A 19041-nucleotide genomic window follows, 5' to 3' on the forward strand; every position below is an offset into this window, starting at 1 on the left:
GGAGACAGGACTTTGGAGCTCGTCAGCATTTGCTTGGTAGTTAATACCATGAGACTGAATGAGATCATTTAGATAATGAGTGCAGGCAGGAAGAGGTCTAGGGCTAAGTTCGAGGGTAGGAGAGTTTTCTCTGAGAAGGAGTCAGCAAAGGAGCAGCCAGTAAGGCAGGAAGAATACCGCTAGAGAGTGATGTCCTGGCAGGCACGTGAAGAAAGTGTTTGGAGCAGGAGGGCAAATCAATCAGCTGTGTCAAATGCTGCTGAGAGGTTAAGACAAGCATTTGAGATTGACCATTTCGGCACATTTCAGCAATGGGGAGGACATTGGTGATCATGACAAGTTGTTTGGTGGTATGGTGAGTTCAGAGGCCTGGCTGAAGTGTTGAAGAGAAAGGGAGAAGCAGCAGAGATAGAATTTAGACAACGTTAGAATGTTCTTCAGTTAGACAGGAGATCTGTACAAACCACCTTAAGTTAGTGGCACAAATTAATGCTTCAATGTTAAAAAAAACAAATTTGGTATGTAACACCTTTGCATGCTCATGTTTGTTCCTTTCAGTTTTTTAAACAGAGAAAAATAAACTTAAAAGTGGACATTTGGGTTAAAAAAATGCATGGAATCTTTGAGGAATCTCCATGGAATCCTAGGGTCCCGCAGAACATACTTTGAAAGCCGTTATCTTAATCCAGAGGAAGGAAATTCTGAGATGAAATTCAGCCAGTTGCAAAATAGGCTTAAAGATATTTCTAGGGTTTAGAGGGAATCTTCTTGGTGTTCTTCAGATGAACTTAGAATATTCCTTTCTTTCAACAAACCCTCTACTTTTAGATCATTTGAATCAAGGGATGTTCCATATGGTGTTTTCTGCAAATGTTTTGGTGACCAAAGGATGCTGACCTTGTCGGTCTTTTTGTACCCTCTTGCAGTGGCAACCCACTCCAGTGTTCTTGCCTGGAGAATCCCAGGGATGGCGGAGCCTGGTGGGCTGCCGTCTATGGGGTCGCACAGAGTCGGACACGACTGAAGCGACTTAGCAGCAGCAGCAGGGGAAAAAAAAGTACAAACGCATTTTTAAATAGCTTTCTTAAAACTTTAGTTTACTTTTAGTTAAGTAAGATACTCTGATTTATTGTCTAATTTAAAAATTATATTTGACAAAGGTATATTTAAATCCCTTGAATTTTAGAGCAGGCAACTCTTTTCACTGTAGGTACTTATTTAAAGCACATTCAAAATTTCTCTTCAGTAAGGAAATGATGGTTCTTCATAAGAGAAATAGTAGATCCCTGACTGGCAACTACTCCTGAGGAATTGGAAGGAGTATTACAATATTGAGTCTAAGATGCCATTATTTATAAGATGCACTGTTATTATATGTACTATTAAGAAAGAAAAATTGCCATTTAGACTTGTAAGATGCAATAGATTGTAAAACATGGGAAAATGTGGGAGAAAAATTTCATCTTAGAATCAATGAAACCCAGAGTTTGAGTGCCTGGAGGTCTGAGTTGCAGTTCTGGCTGTGTTTCTAACTAGTTGTGAGACTACCAACTCATTTAGACTCTCTTTGCTTTAGATCCCTCACCTGAGGTGAGGGTGACGACTGATCCACCTACCTCATAAGATTATAATGAGGATAAAAAGAGGTAAACAAGATAGTTATTTTGGAAAGTGGAATCTGCTGGGCAAATTCAAGGTATTTAGTTGATTCCCATTCCCTTAGATCTGATTAGGCAACTCAAAGTTTCTTCTCTGAGCTTTGTTGTCAAGTTTAAAATAGAATTCAGCCATAGACACTTGAATGTATAACATTTTCTTCTGCTAAATGATTTTCTTGCAGTCTGGAAATAATCTTTTTATTGTAGTTTTAGAATCAAAGAGAAAAGAGAAAATACAAAGATAATATAACCCCGATGTTCTTGTCACTCAGAATGAACAACTGTTAACATTTTGTTAGCGCTGTGATCTTTTTAAAACTTAATATGAAATATTCATAACTTAAAAAGGTAAAAGGATATAATAATAAACATTCATATACTTGCCAGTGCAGGGGGAACCCCTTCCACCAGCTCTCCCCTCCCCCCACCGTGAGGAAACAGTATCTTAAATTTTAGATTAGCATCCTGTCTTCATAATAGCCTAATGAGATAGGATACTGTTTCTCTTGAGTCTTTAACACCTGTAAGTAAGCAAGTTAATGTCATCACCTGAATATTTTATCCTGGAGTATGAGGGAGCACGTTACATTGTGCTAGTGTTGCCTTGGATTGAATTTCCTCAAAATTTTTCTTTTGGTTTTGGAGATCCAGCTGTATAAATGGGAAATATGACATCTGTAAAATCATAACAATGGCTAACCTATTATGTGCTAGACATTGTATCTAGGCAATTTTTGTTTGTTTTCCTTACGTTTCACAATAATAATTCTGCTTAGGTATTTTCATTTTATAGATTAGGAGGGCTATGGCTCAGAGAAGTTGAGTAACTTGTCCAAAGTTCCACGGCTGTTAAGTTGCAGAGCTAATGATTTTAATCAAGGTTTGCCCTGTACCCCAGCCTGCATATTCTGTATCTTGCTGTCTCAGTCCTTGTCAGTAATCACGGTCTGTTTCTTTTGTAGGCAAAACCCAGAGACCACATTTGAAGTGTATGTTGAAGTGGCCTATCCTAGGACAGGTGGCACTCTTTCAGGTATTTGCATGTTTCATTATGATATGGCATGTTTGTTTATTATATGAGATAGCCATGCACATCGGATAATATGTGAATATTCTAAACCGTTATTTATCTTTAAGTGTGTTTAAGTGTCTTTCCCTTTTATCTGTGCCCACTTCATCCTGGGGAACAATTTAAGAATCATTGCTTTAACAGCCTTGAATTATGGCTTTATTCATTGTAACCACTGGATTTTAATTTGTATCTTTCAGAGATACCTGGAAGTCAGCATTTTACTATGAAATAGTGTCACCTTGCTAATAAGGAGGTTTTAGAATTAGGTTATAAAATAATACAAAGGGAAATCTCTGCCACTAAACTGGGAGGAGATGTTTGAAATAGATTTAATTCAGTAAATTTTATGTCAGCTGGTTAAAAAAGAGGTTGAAAATTAGTTGGAGGAAACACCACCTCTGGCTTTAGCTTTTGGACTAATTTGGACATGTATTCCTGGACAACAGGGTCTTGAATAAGATTAGAGTATCTTGTTCAGGCTGAGTAAATCACTTCTTGACCTAAAATCCTTCCTGGTTAATGAGCAAAATTCACCTTCTGGCCTAGTGTTCTTTTTCTTGGTGCCTAAGAGAGTGATGTGTTTGCCAAAGATATATTAGGAAGCATCTCTTGGTCTATACAACAGCAGTTGTGTATATTTATTTGGTGTTTATGGAGAATGAATTTATTTGGATTAGAAACTTGGAGTAATCAGGATTCCAATGGTAGTTATGCCTATAATTGGCTGTACAACCTTGGGCATATTTTCTACTTTATTATTTTAATTAGATTGTAATGCTCATAAAATAGTTACCTTTGTTGAGTATCTATTGTTCTGTTGTCCTACATGCTTGATGTACCTAGTCAGTTCTTACAGTACAACTCTTAAAGATAGTTGGATGGCATCACCATTATGCCTATGAGAAAACAGCATCTGAGAGGTCAGACAACTTACCAAGATCTTACAGCTACTGTGTGGAATAGCAAGGGCTTTTGGTTCAAATCCTCTTCACTCTGCTAAGTTGCCTTCTTGAGGACAGTGACCATGTTATACACATCTTTCCATGGCATCTCCAGGGCTTTGTACAATGTCACTAGCATTTCTTGAAATAAATGCATTTCTCAATATCAAAAATGAAAACTATGTGAGGTTCACTTTCTGAAATAATGAGACATGTTATAAAGTTATTGGGCTTTCCTGATAGCTCAGCTTGTGAAAAATCCACCTGAAATGCAGGAGACTCCTATTTGATTCCTGGGTTGGGAAGATCCCCTGGAGAAGGGATAGGCTACCCACTCCAGTATCCCTGGGCTTCTCTGGTGGCTCAGACAGTAAAGAATTCGCCTGTAGTGTGGGAGACCTGGGTTTGATCACTGGGTGCTTCACTTTCTGAATTAATGGGACATGTTATAAACACATGGTCATTCTGGAACTAGAATGTTAATATTCATCTTAAGTTATGCCTCTAACTGTGCAAACTACTGGATTGAGAAGGGAGGTAGCAGATCCTAGGGGTGTTCGAGCTGTGGTACTTTTTTGAGCCTACTTGACAGAGTAACTAGTTGGTGATGGCTGTGATTTGATTTGATAGATTTAGGGACAAAAATTTTTCTTATTTCTATAGTTGCTAATGCTCCCCCTTTCAGTGCTATAGTGATTTCCTCCCAAAGTTAAAATGAATTTTTTTGGGGAATATGAACAAAGTTTGAGTACAAGTAAGACGGAATAGTGTACAAAATGAAAAGTCTTTACCATATCCTCTTCTCCCAGTTATCTAATTCCTCTCCCTGTAGGCAACTCTTGTCTCATTTAACCCCTTTAGTTTACTTTTTAAAAACTTAAAATTCTGAAAATATTTTAAAAGATAAGTTACAGGAGTAGTTAAGTGTATACTCACTTTCCTCAGAGTCATCAGTTGTTACTATTTTACCTTATTTGCTTGATTACTGTATTTTTTGCAAAACATTTTGAGAATAAGTTGCAGACATTGTTACCCTTCACCCTTAAATACTTTAGAATATATCTCCTAAGAATAAGGGCATATTCTTAAATAACTGTAGTCCCATAACTGAAATAAGAAAGTTAATGTCTTTTGTCCATATTTAATCAGTTGTCCCAATAAAATCCTTTATAGCACTTCCCCTCTCTGATCCAGAATCCGATTCAGGATCATGTAATCCATTTAGTTTTCACAGCTGTTTAGTTTCTTTCAGTCTGAAATAGTTTTGCAATCCCTTCCTCTCTTTTTAAATCTTTATGTCATGTTTCTGAAGAACCCAGGTCTCTTGTTTTGTAGAAAGTCCCCGGGTTTGAATCTGATTCTATCCTCATGATTAGATTCAGGTTATAGATTTTGGATAGGAGTATTTCAAATATCATGCTCAAAATTCTCCAAGCCAGGCTTCAGCAATATGTGAACCATGAACTTCCACATGTTCAAGCAGGTTTTAGAAAAGGCAGAGGCACCAGAGATCAAATTGCCAACATCCGCTGGATCATGGAGCAAGCAAGAGAATTCCAGAAAAACATCTATTTCTGCTTCATTGACTATGCCAAAGCCTTTGACTGTGTGGATCACAATAAACTGTGGAACATTCTGAAAGAGATGGGAGTCCCAGACCACCTGACCTGCCTCTTGAGAAACCTGTATGCAGGCCAGGAAGCAACAGTTAGAACTGGACATGGAACAACAGACTGGTTCCAAATAGGAAAAGGAATACGTCAAGGTTGTATATTGTCACCCTGTTTATTTAACTTCTATGCAGAGTACATCATGAGGAACGCTGGGCTGGAAGAAGCAGAAGCTGGAATCAAGATTGCTGGGAGAAATATCAATAACCTCAGATATGCAGATGACACCACCCTTATGGTAGAAAGTGAAGAGGAACTCAAAAGCCTCTTGATGAAAGGGAAAGAGGAGAGTGAAAAGGTTGGCTTGAAGCTCAACATTCAGAAAACAAAGATCATGGCATCTGGTCCCATCACTTCATGGGAAATAGATGGGGAAACAGTGGAAGCAGTGTCAGACTTTATTTTTTGGGGCTCCAAAATCACTGTGGATGCTGATTGCAGCCAGGAAATTAAAAGACGCTTACTCCTCGGAAGGAAAGTTATGACCAACCTAGAGAGCATATTAAAAAGCAAAAACATTACTTTGCCAACCAAGGTCCGTCTAGTCAAGGCTATGGTTTTTCCAGTGGTCATGTTTGGATGTGAGAGTTGGACTGTGAAGAAAGCTGATTGCCGAAGAATTGATGCTTTTGAACTGTGGTGCTGGAGAAGACTCTTGAGAGTCCCTTGGACTGCAAGGAGATCCAGCCAGTCCATTCTAAAGGAGATCAATCCTGGGTGTTCATTGGAAGGACTGATGCTGAAGCTGAAACTGCAATACTTTGGCCACCTCATGCGACGAGTTACTCACTGGAAAAGACTCTGATGCTGGGAAAGGTTGAGGGCGGGAGGAGAAGGGGACGACGGAGAATGAGATGGCTGGATGGCATCACCGACTCGATGGACATGAGTTTGAGTGAACTCCGGGAGTTGGTGATGGACAGGGAGGCCTGGCGTGCTGTGATTCATGGGGTCGCAAAGAGTTGGACACGACTGAGTGACTGAACTGAAACTGACTTAAAATATCATATGTGTCCTTCTCAACGTGTATCACATCAGCAGAGATGTGATGTCCCTTCCATTATTTGTGGAAAAAAATACATAAAACCTTTGTGTACAGTTTAATAGTTACAGAGTGAGTATCCTTGTTACTGTTATCTAGGTGAAGACATATAATATTGCCTGGTTCTAAGGAAATTCTGGTCCTGGCAAGAGAACTCCTGCCCTTGCCCTATGCTTTGGCTCTCTTCTGAAGTGCCCCTTTTCAGGCAAGGAGTCTGTAGGGTCTGTGGGACATGCTTGCTTAGATCGTGAATCCTTCCATCCTAGACAAACTGTGAGTACCTCACATCTAAGAATTTCTTGACCAGTGGCCCCAGAGTCTTATTTCCAGAGTCTGAGTCTTCCCTGGGGTCTGTCCTTCTGAGGGTTGACTAGCTGCTAGTATACACACCCCTGGACCCAAAGGGTGGCCTCAGGGTATCTGTTTGTGGGGAGTAGGGGATGGCTTGGAGCTTGGACTTGGGAGTGGAGGTGATTGCATCCCTGTGTGTGAGGTTCCTGGCACTGTGGGATGGAAAAGGGAGAGATCTCTGGCCAATGGCTAGTTTTCCGTGAACCATGTTCCTACATAGAACTCTCAGGAATTCAAGAATTCTCAGTGTGAATCTGGCCTTCCAAGTACTTGTGATAGGAGAATGGAACATATTTTATTTAATAGTTTGTTAGCTTATTTCGTATCTTTGAAATGTTTAGATATGTGGTTTGTGGACCTCAGTTTGTACTCTCGCCTAGGCCCTGTAAATGTTAGAGGTGGGGCTGGCCAGCGCCCCAGAAGTCCCTGCCTCCCTTTTTCGAGAGGTAACTACTATCCTGACTTTTATGATACTCATTTCTTTGTTTTTCTTTGTAGTTTTACCATATAAGTTTACCTCCTTGAAAAATTTAATTTAGTAATAATGCCTGTTTCTGAATTTTGTAGAATTATTCTTTTTTGCTCAAGTCTGTAAGGGTCCTCTGTGTTGCTGTGTGTACTGTAGTCCTTTATTTTCATTGCAGTGTAGTACACTTTAAGATTATATCACAGTTTATTCTACTGTTGAAAGAACTTGAAGTTGTTTGCAATATTTGGCTATTACAAGCCATGTGGCAGTGATCTTTATATCAATACATAAATCCTGGTGCATGTAAACATATACATAGGATAGACCACACTTGATGACTGGCTCACGCTAACCTGTTTTTCACAGTTGCTTGCTCGTCTGCACTACTTCCAGCGGTGTTCAGTCTTTGTTGCTCAACATCTTTACAGTCCTTAATACAATTAGATTTGTTGTTATTTTCCAACCTGATAGTTGTATAGTAGTATCTCCTCATTGTTGTTATTTGTATACTTTTCTGGTGGCTAATGAGATTGAGCACCTTTTCATACACTGTGAGCACCTTTTCATACACTATTGACCTCTCAAAATATCTTTGTTTTTAAAGTGCCTGTTCAAGGCTTACTCATTTTTAAATTTTTTCTATCTTTTCTGTGTTGTTTTATAAGAAATTGTTTGTACATTATGTATGTTATCTGATCAAGTGGGTTGTAGATATTGTCTCCCACTATATAGTTTGTCTTTCACTGTCTGGTATCTTTGGTCAAAACTTCTTGATTTTCATATCTACAGTTTATTGGTATTTTCCTCCTCTACAGATATGAAGCTATTGTCCTATATTTTCTTCCAAGAAACTTGTAGTTTTTCTTTCACATTCTTTAATATGTCAAGTATTTTAATTTTCTATTAGATGATTAATATCCAGAAAAGCTAAACTTAAATTTGATTCCTTATCCATAGTTTTTAAAAATTGGGTAACTAAAGCCAAATTACTAAAATATGCTGGTCTTCTACACAAAACATGTTTTTATAAAATGGTCAGGTACTTCTAAGTAACACCTAAAAATTTATCTCACAATGAAAGGATAACAAATGTGAGAAAGACCAGTAAGAAATATTCAGTTCAGTTCAGTTCAGTCTCTCAGTCATGTCCGACTCTTAGCAACCCCATGAACCACAGCACGCCAGGCCTCCCTGTCCATCACCAACTCCCGGAGTTCACTCAAAATCATGTCCATCGAGTCGGTGATGCCATCCAGCCATCTCATTCTCTCTCTTCCCCGTCTCCTCCTACCCCCAACCTTTCCCAGCATCAGAGTCTTTTCCAGTGAGTCAACTCGTCGCATGAGGTGGCCAAAGTATTGGAGTTTCAGCTTTAGCATAAGTCCTTCCAATGAACACCCAGGATTGATCTCCTCTAGAATGGACTGGTTGGGTCTCCTTGCAGTTCAAGGGACTCTCAAGAGTCTTCTCCAACACCACAGTTCAAAAGCATCAATTCTTCGGCGATCAGCTTTCTTCATAGTCCAACTCTCACATCCATACATGACCATGGGAAAAACCATAGCCTTGACTAGACGGACCTTGGTTGGCAAAGTAATGTCCCTGCTCTTTAATATGCTATCTAGGCTGGTCATAACTTTCCTTCCAAGGAGGAAGCGTCTTTTAATTTCATGGCTGCAATTAGCGTCCGCAGTGATTTTGGAGCCCAAAAAAATAAAGTCTGACACGGTTTCCACTGTTTCCCCATCTATTTGTCATGAAGTGATGGGACCAGATGCCATGATCTTCGTTTTCTGAATGTTGAGCTTCAAGCCAACCTTTTCACTCTCCTCTTTTACTTTCATCAAGAGGCCTTTGAGTTCCTCTTCACTTTCTGCCATAAGGGTGGTGTCATCTGCATATCTGAGGTTATTGATATTTCTCCCGGCAATCTTGATTCCAGCTTGTGTTTCTTCCAGCCCAGAGTTCCTCATGATGTACTCTGCATATAAGTTAAATAAGCAGGGTGACAGTATACAACCTTGATGTACTCCCTTTCCTATTTGGAACCAGTCTGTTGTTCCATGTCCAGTTCTAACTGTTGCTTCCTGACCTGCATACAGGTTTCTTAAGAGGCAGGTCAGGTGGTCTGTAAGAAATATTACTAGATGTTAAAGACAGTTCTCTTCCCCATTGATTATTTTTCATGTCTGAATTTGTGAAGGTGTTGTTAACTGTCATGTGTTCTGTGCTCTGAAGAGCATTCCATGACATCCATGGAAGAGACATGTAATTTGTCCGTTCTACTTAGATATTGCATCCAGACCTATGACACTGAGTGGTACCTTTTCCCAAAGTTTGTGCAAATAAAATTTGGGTACACACGCTGAACTCACGGTACCACTTACTTTGGGAATTCATAAGATTTCTCAGTTGCTAATACTAGTGAATAAGCTGTCAAATATTTGATTTTAGATAACTTTTGTCTACTTCTACAACCTTTCTTTTTTCTAATACAACTTATATTTGCCTTTTTCATATACTATTTAATGCATTATTTTTGCCATTTAGATGTCTGTAAAGAATCTGTCTTAAAATTAGTCTTTTTTTCTTGGATCTGCATCTCTGATCTCTGCCAAAATATTTGAATAAACTTAGGTATAAACCTTACGCTATACAGTACTAGTGTCTGGGCATAATCTTCTCTTTGAAGTTTGTTTGCATCCCCCAGAGGGATTAATTCCTTGCTGTGAGAAGGTGGGTTAGAGAGCACTGAAACTACTTTATGGGTCTTTAATTGGAGGAGTCAGTATAGGTTTTGTTCTATAAATTTCTGTGAGAGTTTTATTCTTATGATTTTTCTTACACTGTGATATATTCTCATTGTTAAAAAAAAACACAAAATTTTCCACTTATTTGGGTATGTATTAGCAGATTATTATAGTGTATATTTTTTTCTGTTTATCTTTAAAATTTTAGTAGCTGGTTTTTGTACTAGTTTTTGACCACGTGTAAAATTTTGAAAAATTATAAAGAAGAGAAAAATTACCACTCAGTAATGACTAATGTTTTATTTTCTTATAGCCTTCTGTGTGTGTAAATATATAAACTCCCTCCCAAACTTATGTTACATGTGTGTGTTTTCCTTGTTCTCCCTTGAATCATTAAACTTTTCCTAAAATTATTAATATAGCTTTGTAAAAATCAATTTAGTTGCTATAAATTATGATATCATATCTATGTGCTATATTTACTGATAATTACATCTTTAGATTGGTTCCAGGGTTCTCCTGTTATAAATAATGCCAGTGAATATCTTTTGTGTATAATCTTGTTATTTAGGCATGTGGTTTTAATGTTTAGAAAAAGAAGTTAGATGATTTTGAGTGGATCTTTGATCTACTTTGTTCTTAACTTTTTAGTGCCTTTTTCTGCCAGTTTCATTTTGTGTTCTCCAGTTTGTCTATTTGTTCAAGAACCCACCTTACATAGGGATCCCAGAATAGGAATACAGGCACCTCCAGTGGTGAAAGTTCCCAGAGCTGAGTTCAGTCTATCTGACTGAAGTTCTCGAAAAAGGGTGCTCTGGCAAGAGAGATGAGCCTGCCCAGTCCCTTAATCGGATGGCACTGACCATGCTGACACTTTGGAATGCATTTCAGACATAAGTGCCTTGTTACAGCTGGCATCTCGGAACCTGCTGTAAGCACTCTTCTTGGGCAGTTGCTTCACACTGGTAGTGGCAGCATGAGATTCTCAAGGCTGTTCCGAGACCAGCCTCCCTCTGTCTGCTCTCCTCCCAGTGTTTTTAAGGCATTTGTCAATGGCCACTTTTTTAAAAGAAGTAGATAGTCAAGTTGAGAAACTGTTGTGAGAACTCTGTGAAAAGAAGGCTTACGATGTGATGCTGTGGTGGACTGAGTTTTTCAGCTACCTTGGAGTTGAGCAGTAACCTTAAAAAACAAAACAAAACATCTGGCTTTCAAATCTCTCCTAAGTGTCTGTTCGTTCACATTTCTGTACTAGCAGTTTCATGAAGAAAACTGAGTGTTGACCCACTTAAAATAATTGAGAACCAGATTTGTTCTTAAGCTTTCATTTATAGGTCTCTGACTCTGGGATCTTCACCTGTGATCAGTGTATGATCGTCATTCGCTATTTTTAAAAAATTGACTTGAAAAATAAACAGTTTATGCTGTCTCTTTAAAAGATGAAGAAGAGGAAAAAAGCCTTTTTGAGAGTTGTTTTCCCTCAGATTAAAATATTCTTAGAGGTATTAACAAAATTTATCGTCTTCTTGTTTTCAATAATAATAGCATAATCACAGCAAGCTTTTAAAGAATGGTGATAAAATAGCTAAAATTCATTGAGTCCTTATTATGTCCCAGTCATTTGTAGTATTCCTTTTTAAACCTGGACTAACGAGAGTCGGACACGACTGAGCGACTGAACTGAACTGAACTGAACCCTCTAAGATGAGTCTTACTTTTGAGGAAACTGAGGCTTGAAGAGTTTAATGTATTTGTTCCAAGTTGTACAGCCGCAAGTGGTAGAATCCAGGACTTTAAGTTCATTCCTGTGACATCTTCCCCAGAATAGCTGTCTAATATGACCTGCACATGCAGTAAGGAAATCAGATATATAAGGGAAGAAAAATCAGGCTTATAGAGAAAATAAAGGGAGAGACAGTTTTCATTCATGAAAGATGCAAATTTCTTTTTTTTTTAAATTGAAATTTAGTTGATTTATAATATTGTTATTTTCAGGGGTATAGCAAAGTGATTCAGTTGTATGTATATGTATATACGTGTGTGTGTGTGTGTGTGTTTTCAGGTTATTTTCCATTATAGATTATTACAAGGTATTGAAAATAGGTCCTTGTGCCATATAGTAAATCTTTGTTTATCTGTTTTACATATAGTAGCTTGTATCTGTTAATTGCATATTCCTCATTTATCCCTCTCTTTTCCCCCTTTGTTAACCATAAGTTTTCTATATCCAAGTCTGTTTTTGTTTTGTATATAGATTCCTTTGATTTTAGATTCCATGTATAAGTGATATTGTATAATAATTGTCTTTCTTGAGTTACTTCACTTACTGTGGTATTCTCTAGGCCTCTCCGTGTTGTCGCAAATGGCAGTATTTTATTCTTTTTTTTATAGCTGAGTAGTACTCTACTGTGTATATACAATGCATCTTCTTAAACCAATTGTCTGTTGATGGGAACTTGGGTCGTTTTCGTATCTTGGCTATTGTAAATAGTGCTGCTATGAACATTGGGGTTCATGTATCTCTTTGGCTTAGAGTTTTTGTTTTTTTCAGATGTTTTTTGTTTTTGTTTCAACATAATTCAGTTCACTTCAGTCACTCAGTCATGTTCGACTCTGTGACCTCATGAACTGCTGCATGCCAGGCTTCCTTGTCCATCACCAACTCCTGGAACTGGCTCACACTCATGTCCATCGAGTCGGTGATGCCATCCAACCATCTTATCCTCTGTTATCCCCTTCTCCTCCTGCCTTTACTTTAGCTTTTATTTTGCTTTATTACTTTATTTTTAAGTTTTAAACATTTTTGTTACTTTTATTACTTGATTACTTTAGCTTTTATTTTGCTTCTTCTGAATTTTCCAGTAAAATTAAATACACTTTATAGAGTGTTAAGATATGGATCCTGATTTGTAGCAGTGTAATAGGGACAAATTACCATTCACTCAAAAGACATGGATTACTTAATCTTTGTAATTTCTCTTAACTCTAAGTACCTGATACTCCAGTTAGAAAACATTTTGTTTGGGATAGAGGCATGGACCCTTACCTCACTGTACTCTTCAAGCTGACTTTAAAAAGTCAGGTGTAGTTTTAAGAATTGCAGTGTGTTTTGTACTTTAGGGTTGTTACAATGATTGTTTCTTTAAACTAGAGGTGAGCCTAGTGAGAGCTCAGTGCAATTAAGTTTTTGCCCACCACCAAATGAAATAACAAGTATCATCTCAATTGCATAGATAAGAAAAGTGGGTTCCATGAAAGTGGAAATTGTTTCTTGTTTATTCTAACATCTAGAGTAGTACTTGGCGTGTGCTGCTGCTGCTAAGTCACTTCAGTCATGTCCGACTCTGTGCAACCCCATAGATGGCAGCCCACCAGGCTCCCCCGTCCCTGGGATTCTCCAGGCAAGAACACTGGAGTGGGTTGCCATTTCCTTCTCCAATGCATGAAAGTGAAGTCGCTCAGTCCTGTCTGACCGTCAGTGACCCCGTGGACTGCAGTATTCCAGGCTCCTCCGTCCGTGGGATTTTCCAGGCAAAAGTACTGGAGTGGGGTGCCATTGGCATATAGTAGATCTTCAATAAGTATTAAATGATTAAAGCTTACAGATAGGAAATGACTTGTTCAAAGTTCTGAGTTGGGATTTGAACTCTAGTGTGACTGTATTCATTAAACAAGTTTATAAAAAGTGTAACACAGCTTATATATATGTATGTATATGTATAGTTTAAAGAATAAAGGTAAATTTATGTACCTAACACTCAAATAGAACATTTTATTTCTCTGAAGTCCTCCTCTATGCCTTTTTCAAATTGCTTTTTTTTCCCATTGAAATCGCATTTTGAATTTTACCTTAATTGTATATCCTTGCTTAAAGCTATGTTTTTATTATTACACAGTGTTGATGCCCTAAATTGGTATGTAGAAGACTTTGAATCGCTGTTCTTACAAAGTAACAGAAAGTGAGCAATGTATTTTCTTAATGTTTGGTTATTTGGAACTGATTCCAGATTTCTTCCTGTTTCTAAAGTGTGTGATTTAAGGGCCATATGGGTATAAATTACGAAATAGGGAAGTCTCACAATTTTTGATTTATTCACAGCAGTGTGTTTCTTCTTGCTGTATCTGTGGTTCATTGTATTAGGCCTATGGCCTTCTAGGTGGAATAGGAATTCATTGATCCACTAAACAATAAAATCCATGTGAGCAGCGAGTTCGTTTATTTTTATTGTCACAAAATGCCAATCTCAGAGCCTCATTTTCTCAGCTATAAAATGGAGGCCCTAATAGTACCTACTTCATTCAGTTAAAAGGATTAAAGTAAAATGCTTAGTGCTTGGGATACGGAAAGTTCTCAAATAATAGTTATTGTTTTGAAAGGTTTAATTTTTTTAAAGAGAAGATTTAGGTTCACAGCAAAATTGACAGGATGATACAGAAATTTCCTGGATATGCCTATCTCATACCTGCACAACCTCTCCTATTATCAGCATCTCCCATGAATGTGGTATGTTTGTTACAATTGATGAACCTACATTAACTTGTCATAATCACCCAAAGTCCATGTTTATGTCATGGTTCACTCTTGTTGTTGTATATTTTGTGAATTTGGATAAATGTATAATGACAAATATCCATCATTATAGTATACAGAGTATTTTCACTGCTCTAAAAATTTCCTGTTCTACCTGTTTAGCCCTCCCTGTTGTCCACACACTGATCCCCGCCACTGATCTTTTTACTCTTTCCAGTTTTTGCCTTTTCCAGATTGTCATATATTGATAGTTGGAATCATATTTGTATGTACCTTTTTCAGATGAGTTTCCTTCACTTAGTCATATCATTTAATGTCTTTCCATGTGTTTTCATGGCTTGATGCCTCATTTCTTTTTAGTGCCATATAATATTCCATGGCCTGGATGTGTCATGGTTTATGTATCCATTGACTTACTAAAGGACATCTTAGTTGCTTCCAGGTATTGACAGTTATGAATAAAATTTCTAATAAACATTGATGGTGTTCATGTGGAGATAAGTTTGCAACTCCTTTGGGTGAGTATCAAGGAGCCTGATTGCTGGATTTTATGGCAAGAGTCTGTTTTGTTTTGTAAGAAATCACCAAGCTGTCTTCCAAGGTAGCTGTACCACTTTGCACTCCTACCACCAACGAATGAGAGTTCCTGCTGCTCCATATCTTCACCAGCATTTGGTGGTGGTGGTGGTGGTCTGAATTTTGGCCATTCTAAAGGTGTACAGTGGTGTATGGTATATCATTGTTTTAATTTGCATCTCCCTGATTACATATTATGTGGAGCATCTTTTCTTATGTTTATTTGCCATCTGTATATCTTCTTTGGTGAGGTTTCTGTTAAGATCTTCTGCCCATTTGTTAAATTGGGTTGTTTGTTTTCTTATTTTTGAGTTTTAAGAATTCATTATATATTTTGGATTATAGTCCTTTATCGAATGTGTCTTTTGTAAGCATTTTCTTCCAGTCTGTAGCTTGTTTTTCTTACTTTCCTGATATTGTCTTTGGCAGAGCATAAGTTTTTATTTTTGATTAAGTTTGGCTTATCAATCATTTCTTTCATAGGTCCTTTTTGTGGTCATCACAATACCCAAGATCATGATCTATAGTTTTGTGTTTTACATTTAGGTCATGATCTATTTTGAGTTAATTTTTGTGAGGCATGATGGAAAGATTCAGTATGTGTCTAGATATTCAGTATTTTGCATGTAGATATCCAGTTATTCCAGCTCTATTGGTTAAAAGAGACCATTTTTGCTCCATTATATTGCCTTTGCTGCTTTAGCAAAGATCAGTTGACTAATTTTTGTGGGTCCGTTTCTGGGCTATCTGTTGATTCACTGATCCATTTGTCTGTTCTTTCACCAATGTCATCCTGTGTTGGTTTCTATAACTTATGATCAGTCTTGAAGTCAGTTAATGTCCGTCTTCAGATTTTGTTTTTTTTCTTCATATTGTGTTGGCTATTCTGGGCCTTTTGCCTCTCTGTGTAAACGTTAGAATCAGTTTGTTGATATGCACAAAGTAACTTGCTGGTATTTTGTGTGTTATTGTATTGAATCTTTAAGTCATGTTAGGAAGAACTGACATCTTGACAATATTGAGACTTCTGATTTATGAACATGGAATATATCTTCATTTATTTAATTCTTTGATTTTGTTCATCACAGTTTTGTAGTTCTCCTCATGTAGTTCTTATATTTATTTTGGTTAGATTTATTCCAGAGTATATTTTATTATTAATAAAATAATATTTTAATTTTGTTTTATTAATGTTATTAATAATTTAATCACTATTTTATTAATTTTATTATACTGTTATTTTTAATTACCATGTTATTTTTATTTAACACAAGATTTCCTATCTGTGTAGAACTCTACTGTCCAACAATTGTTATCAGTCTAATACAGCTGAAAAATGGGACGTACAACAAACTAGCCAAAGTAGATTTCTCAGAATCCATGCATTCAAACTTAAATATTTTATCCATGGGAAAGCTCTTAGCTTATACCCTATGTGCTTTGGTTTGCCCTGAAGATTTTTCTGTATTATATTGATCAGCACAGTTGATTATGTTGATAACTTCAAATCATTGCATTAGATTCTGTTTACCGAGAATGGCAGAAGCCCAATGAAATCTGACTTGAGCAAAATAGGGAATTTATTGGTTCTCAGTACTGAGAAGTCGCAGTGGTAAAACTGGCTTTGGGTTTTGCTGGATCTAGGTGTTCTGCATATAGTTTCATAGATTTGTCATATCTTTAGCTCTTGGTTTTCTGTCTTCTGTGTTCATTTCTGGGCAAGTGGTCCCTATATGATAGCGAAGATGGCTACTAGCATATCCAAAATTTGTATCTACCAGTTTAGTCACCCAGGTGGAAAAAGAGTGTCATATTATTTTGAGCTATTAACCCAAGGACCATTGTAATAGGCCTCGTTTGGGTCATGGACTGCTCTGTGAACCGATCATGATGGTTTTGAGTGGGTGACTTTGAGATGCTGATTAAGAAGTGAAGGAGCTTGTATGTGGGAGGCCTATTCAGTGCTGTTTGGGTTCTGTAGATGAGAATGGGGCAGGGTTATTCCCCAGAGGAAAATCTGGTGCTATTACCAGAGGAAGGGAGAATGGATAGATGCTAGGCAGCTAAAATAAATGTTCACTGCAGTCATCAGAAAAATGTTTTATTAAAATATACTTTTCAAAAAAGCAGTGAGATATAATATAGTTTAGAATTACAACCAAAATGATGATGTTTCAGTGCTGAAAAATGTGTATCTTCAGCCTTCTCAGAAACTGTCATATAAGTCTTATTTCCCCAGGAATCTACATGACTGAGTTCTTATACCTTTAATTTTTGGTTACAGTTTTAATCACTTATTCTTTGAGCTCTCACTTTAGGTTCAGCGCTGTGCTAGACTCTAGAAAGTGGAATATGAGCTCTGTAAGACAGGAACCGGACCTCATGTTTTAACTGCTTAGGAAACTTTTTATTTAACCTTTAGGAAATTATATTCTAGCCTTTGAACTTATTTTGGTATTATTTCACAACACATTTTGCATTTCCTTCTTTATGTTACATTGATAACATGCAGTCTCCTTAAAGGCATTTAGAAAAATAAATCTTCAGGAAAGCTATCACTATGAGCTTGTTTTGCCCAGCAGGAAACTTTAAGAAATTGCTTTATTTAATTTTTTTTTTCAACCTTTAATGTTTCTTAGGCATTAGAATTTTATGTTATCGCAAAGCCTTATTTGAAGAGAAAAGAGATGCAAATGAATTACTGTCTAGGTTATAACAATGTCTATTGGGTTGGCCCAAAAGTTCGTTCAGGTTTTTCTGTAAGATGGTGCAGAAAAACCTGAACGAACTTTTGGGCCAACTCATATCTTCATGAATAATTTGTAATAAAAAACAAAGTAGTGGAGAGACTGTAGGCTTTGAAGTCAGATTTTTTGTGCCACCAACTAATTATTTGACCATGGGAAAGTTATTTAAACTGATTCTAGTTTGCTTATTGTTAAAGGAACCTTGTATCTATTTGTTGGTGAATTACAGACAGTATTGTCTACTTTAAAAAAAAAGCACAATGTGAGAGTTGTGAGTTAAGTTTTATTTGGGTCAGGGTGAGGACTGCAGCCTGGGAGGCAGTCAACGATAGCTCAGTCTCAGATAGCTTTGAGAATCTGTTACAAAGAGGTAAGGGGGAGGACAGTATATATGTGATTTTGGTAAAGGGGGAGTACATGCAATCAAGCATGTTTATTTTTTATAAAGTTTCTGCTGGTCTCATGAAATTTCTGCAAGTCACGAGTAACCATTGTCACCATGAAGAATTTTAGTATTTTTCTTGATATGAGGAGATACAAGAATTGGGCTCATAAAATCAGCTCCTGAGAACATCTATCTGAAGACCTATCCTGCCAGTTTTCCTGGAGCACAGAGTGCCTCATTCTTGCTTTCCACCCTAAACTCCTTTAGCGGGCTGTTGGAGGTCAGCAGCTGTGTCAGCACGTGATTTAATCCTTGTCGAGGTAGATGGCAAGTGCCAATTTCTGGTTGACATTATGTATTAAAATGCATAACACAGAAACAAGTACAAATTAGGCTTTCTTGTGATGACTTAATTCAACATCATCCTTAAAACAGAAACAGAAACCCAAACTTCAAACCACAATAAACTCCAAACAATGAAACCTCCTGCAATTGTGATTTTAAGAGGTTAAATCTCCCTTCTGATATAATTAAATTCCTTTTTGAAAGGATTCAAAATACTAGAACAATAGTGAAGATATTGAACTCGATGAAAGGGAAACTGTCTGGATGACCAGTTTTTTCTTTCAGAAAATATAGGAGTAATTCTGAGTTCTTTCCAGAAAAGCAGCACACTTTGGACACATGGATGATTTCCAATGAGTAACCTATATATATTTTTTTCTCCTCTTATGTCACAGTTGTCCTCAACTACCAGAGTTTTTTGCCCTTTGGTCTGTTTAGTTATGAGAAGAGCCACATGCCGAGAAAGTAAGTTGGTATCAGAGATTTATTAAAAGAGCTCATTTC

General features: G+C 37.2%; 1 protein-coding gene across 4 annotated transcripts in view; it reads left to right on the forward strand.

Annotated features, from left to right (window-relative positions):
- The window catches only part of DENND1A (DENN domain containing 1A), a 552302-nt gene that overhangs the window by 41308 nt on the left and 491953 nt on the right, over positions 1-19041 (forward strand). For all 4 annotated transcript variants that reach the window (XM_055400903.2, XM_055400906.2, XM_055400904.2 and 1 more), the window contains exon 2: positions 2621-2691. In XM_055400903.2, the coding sequence (XP_055256878.1) occupies positions 2621-2691 (71 nt within the window). The remainder of the gene's footprint in view (positions 1-2620; positions 2692-19041) is intronic.

This window comes from Moschus berezovskii, chromosome 11, assembly GCF_049115385.1.
Source record: "Moschus berezovskii isolate FMDL1 chromosome 11, NW_MosBer_1.0, whole genome shotgun sequence".
NCBI classification, from domain to species: domain Eukaryota; kingdom Metazoa; phylum Chordata; class Mammalia; order Artiodactyla; family Moschidae; genus Moschus; species Moschus berezovskii.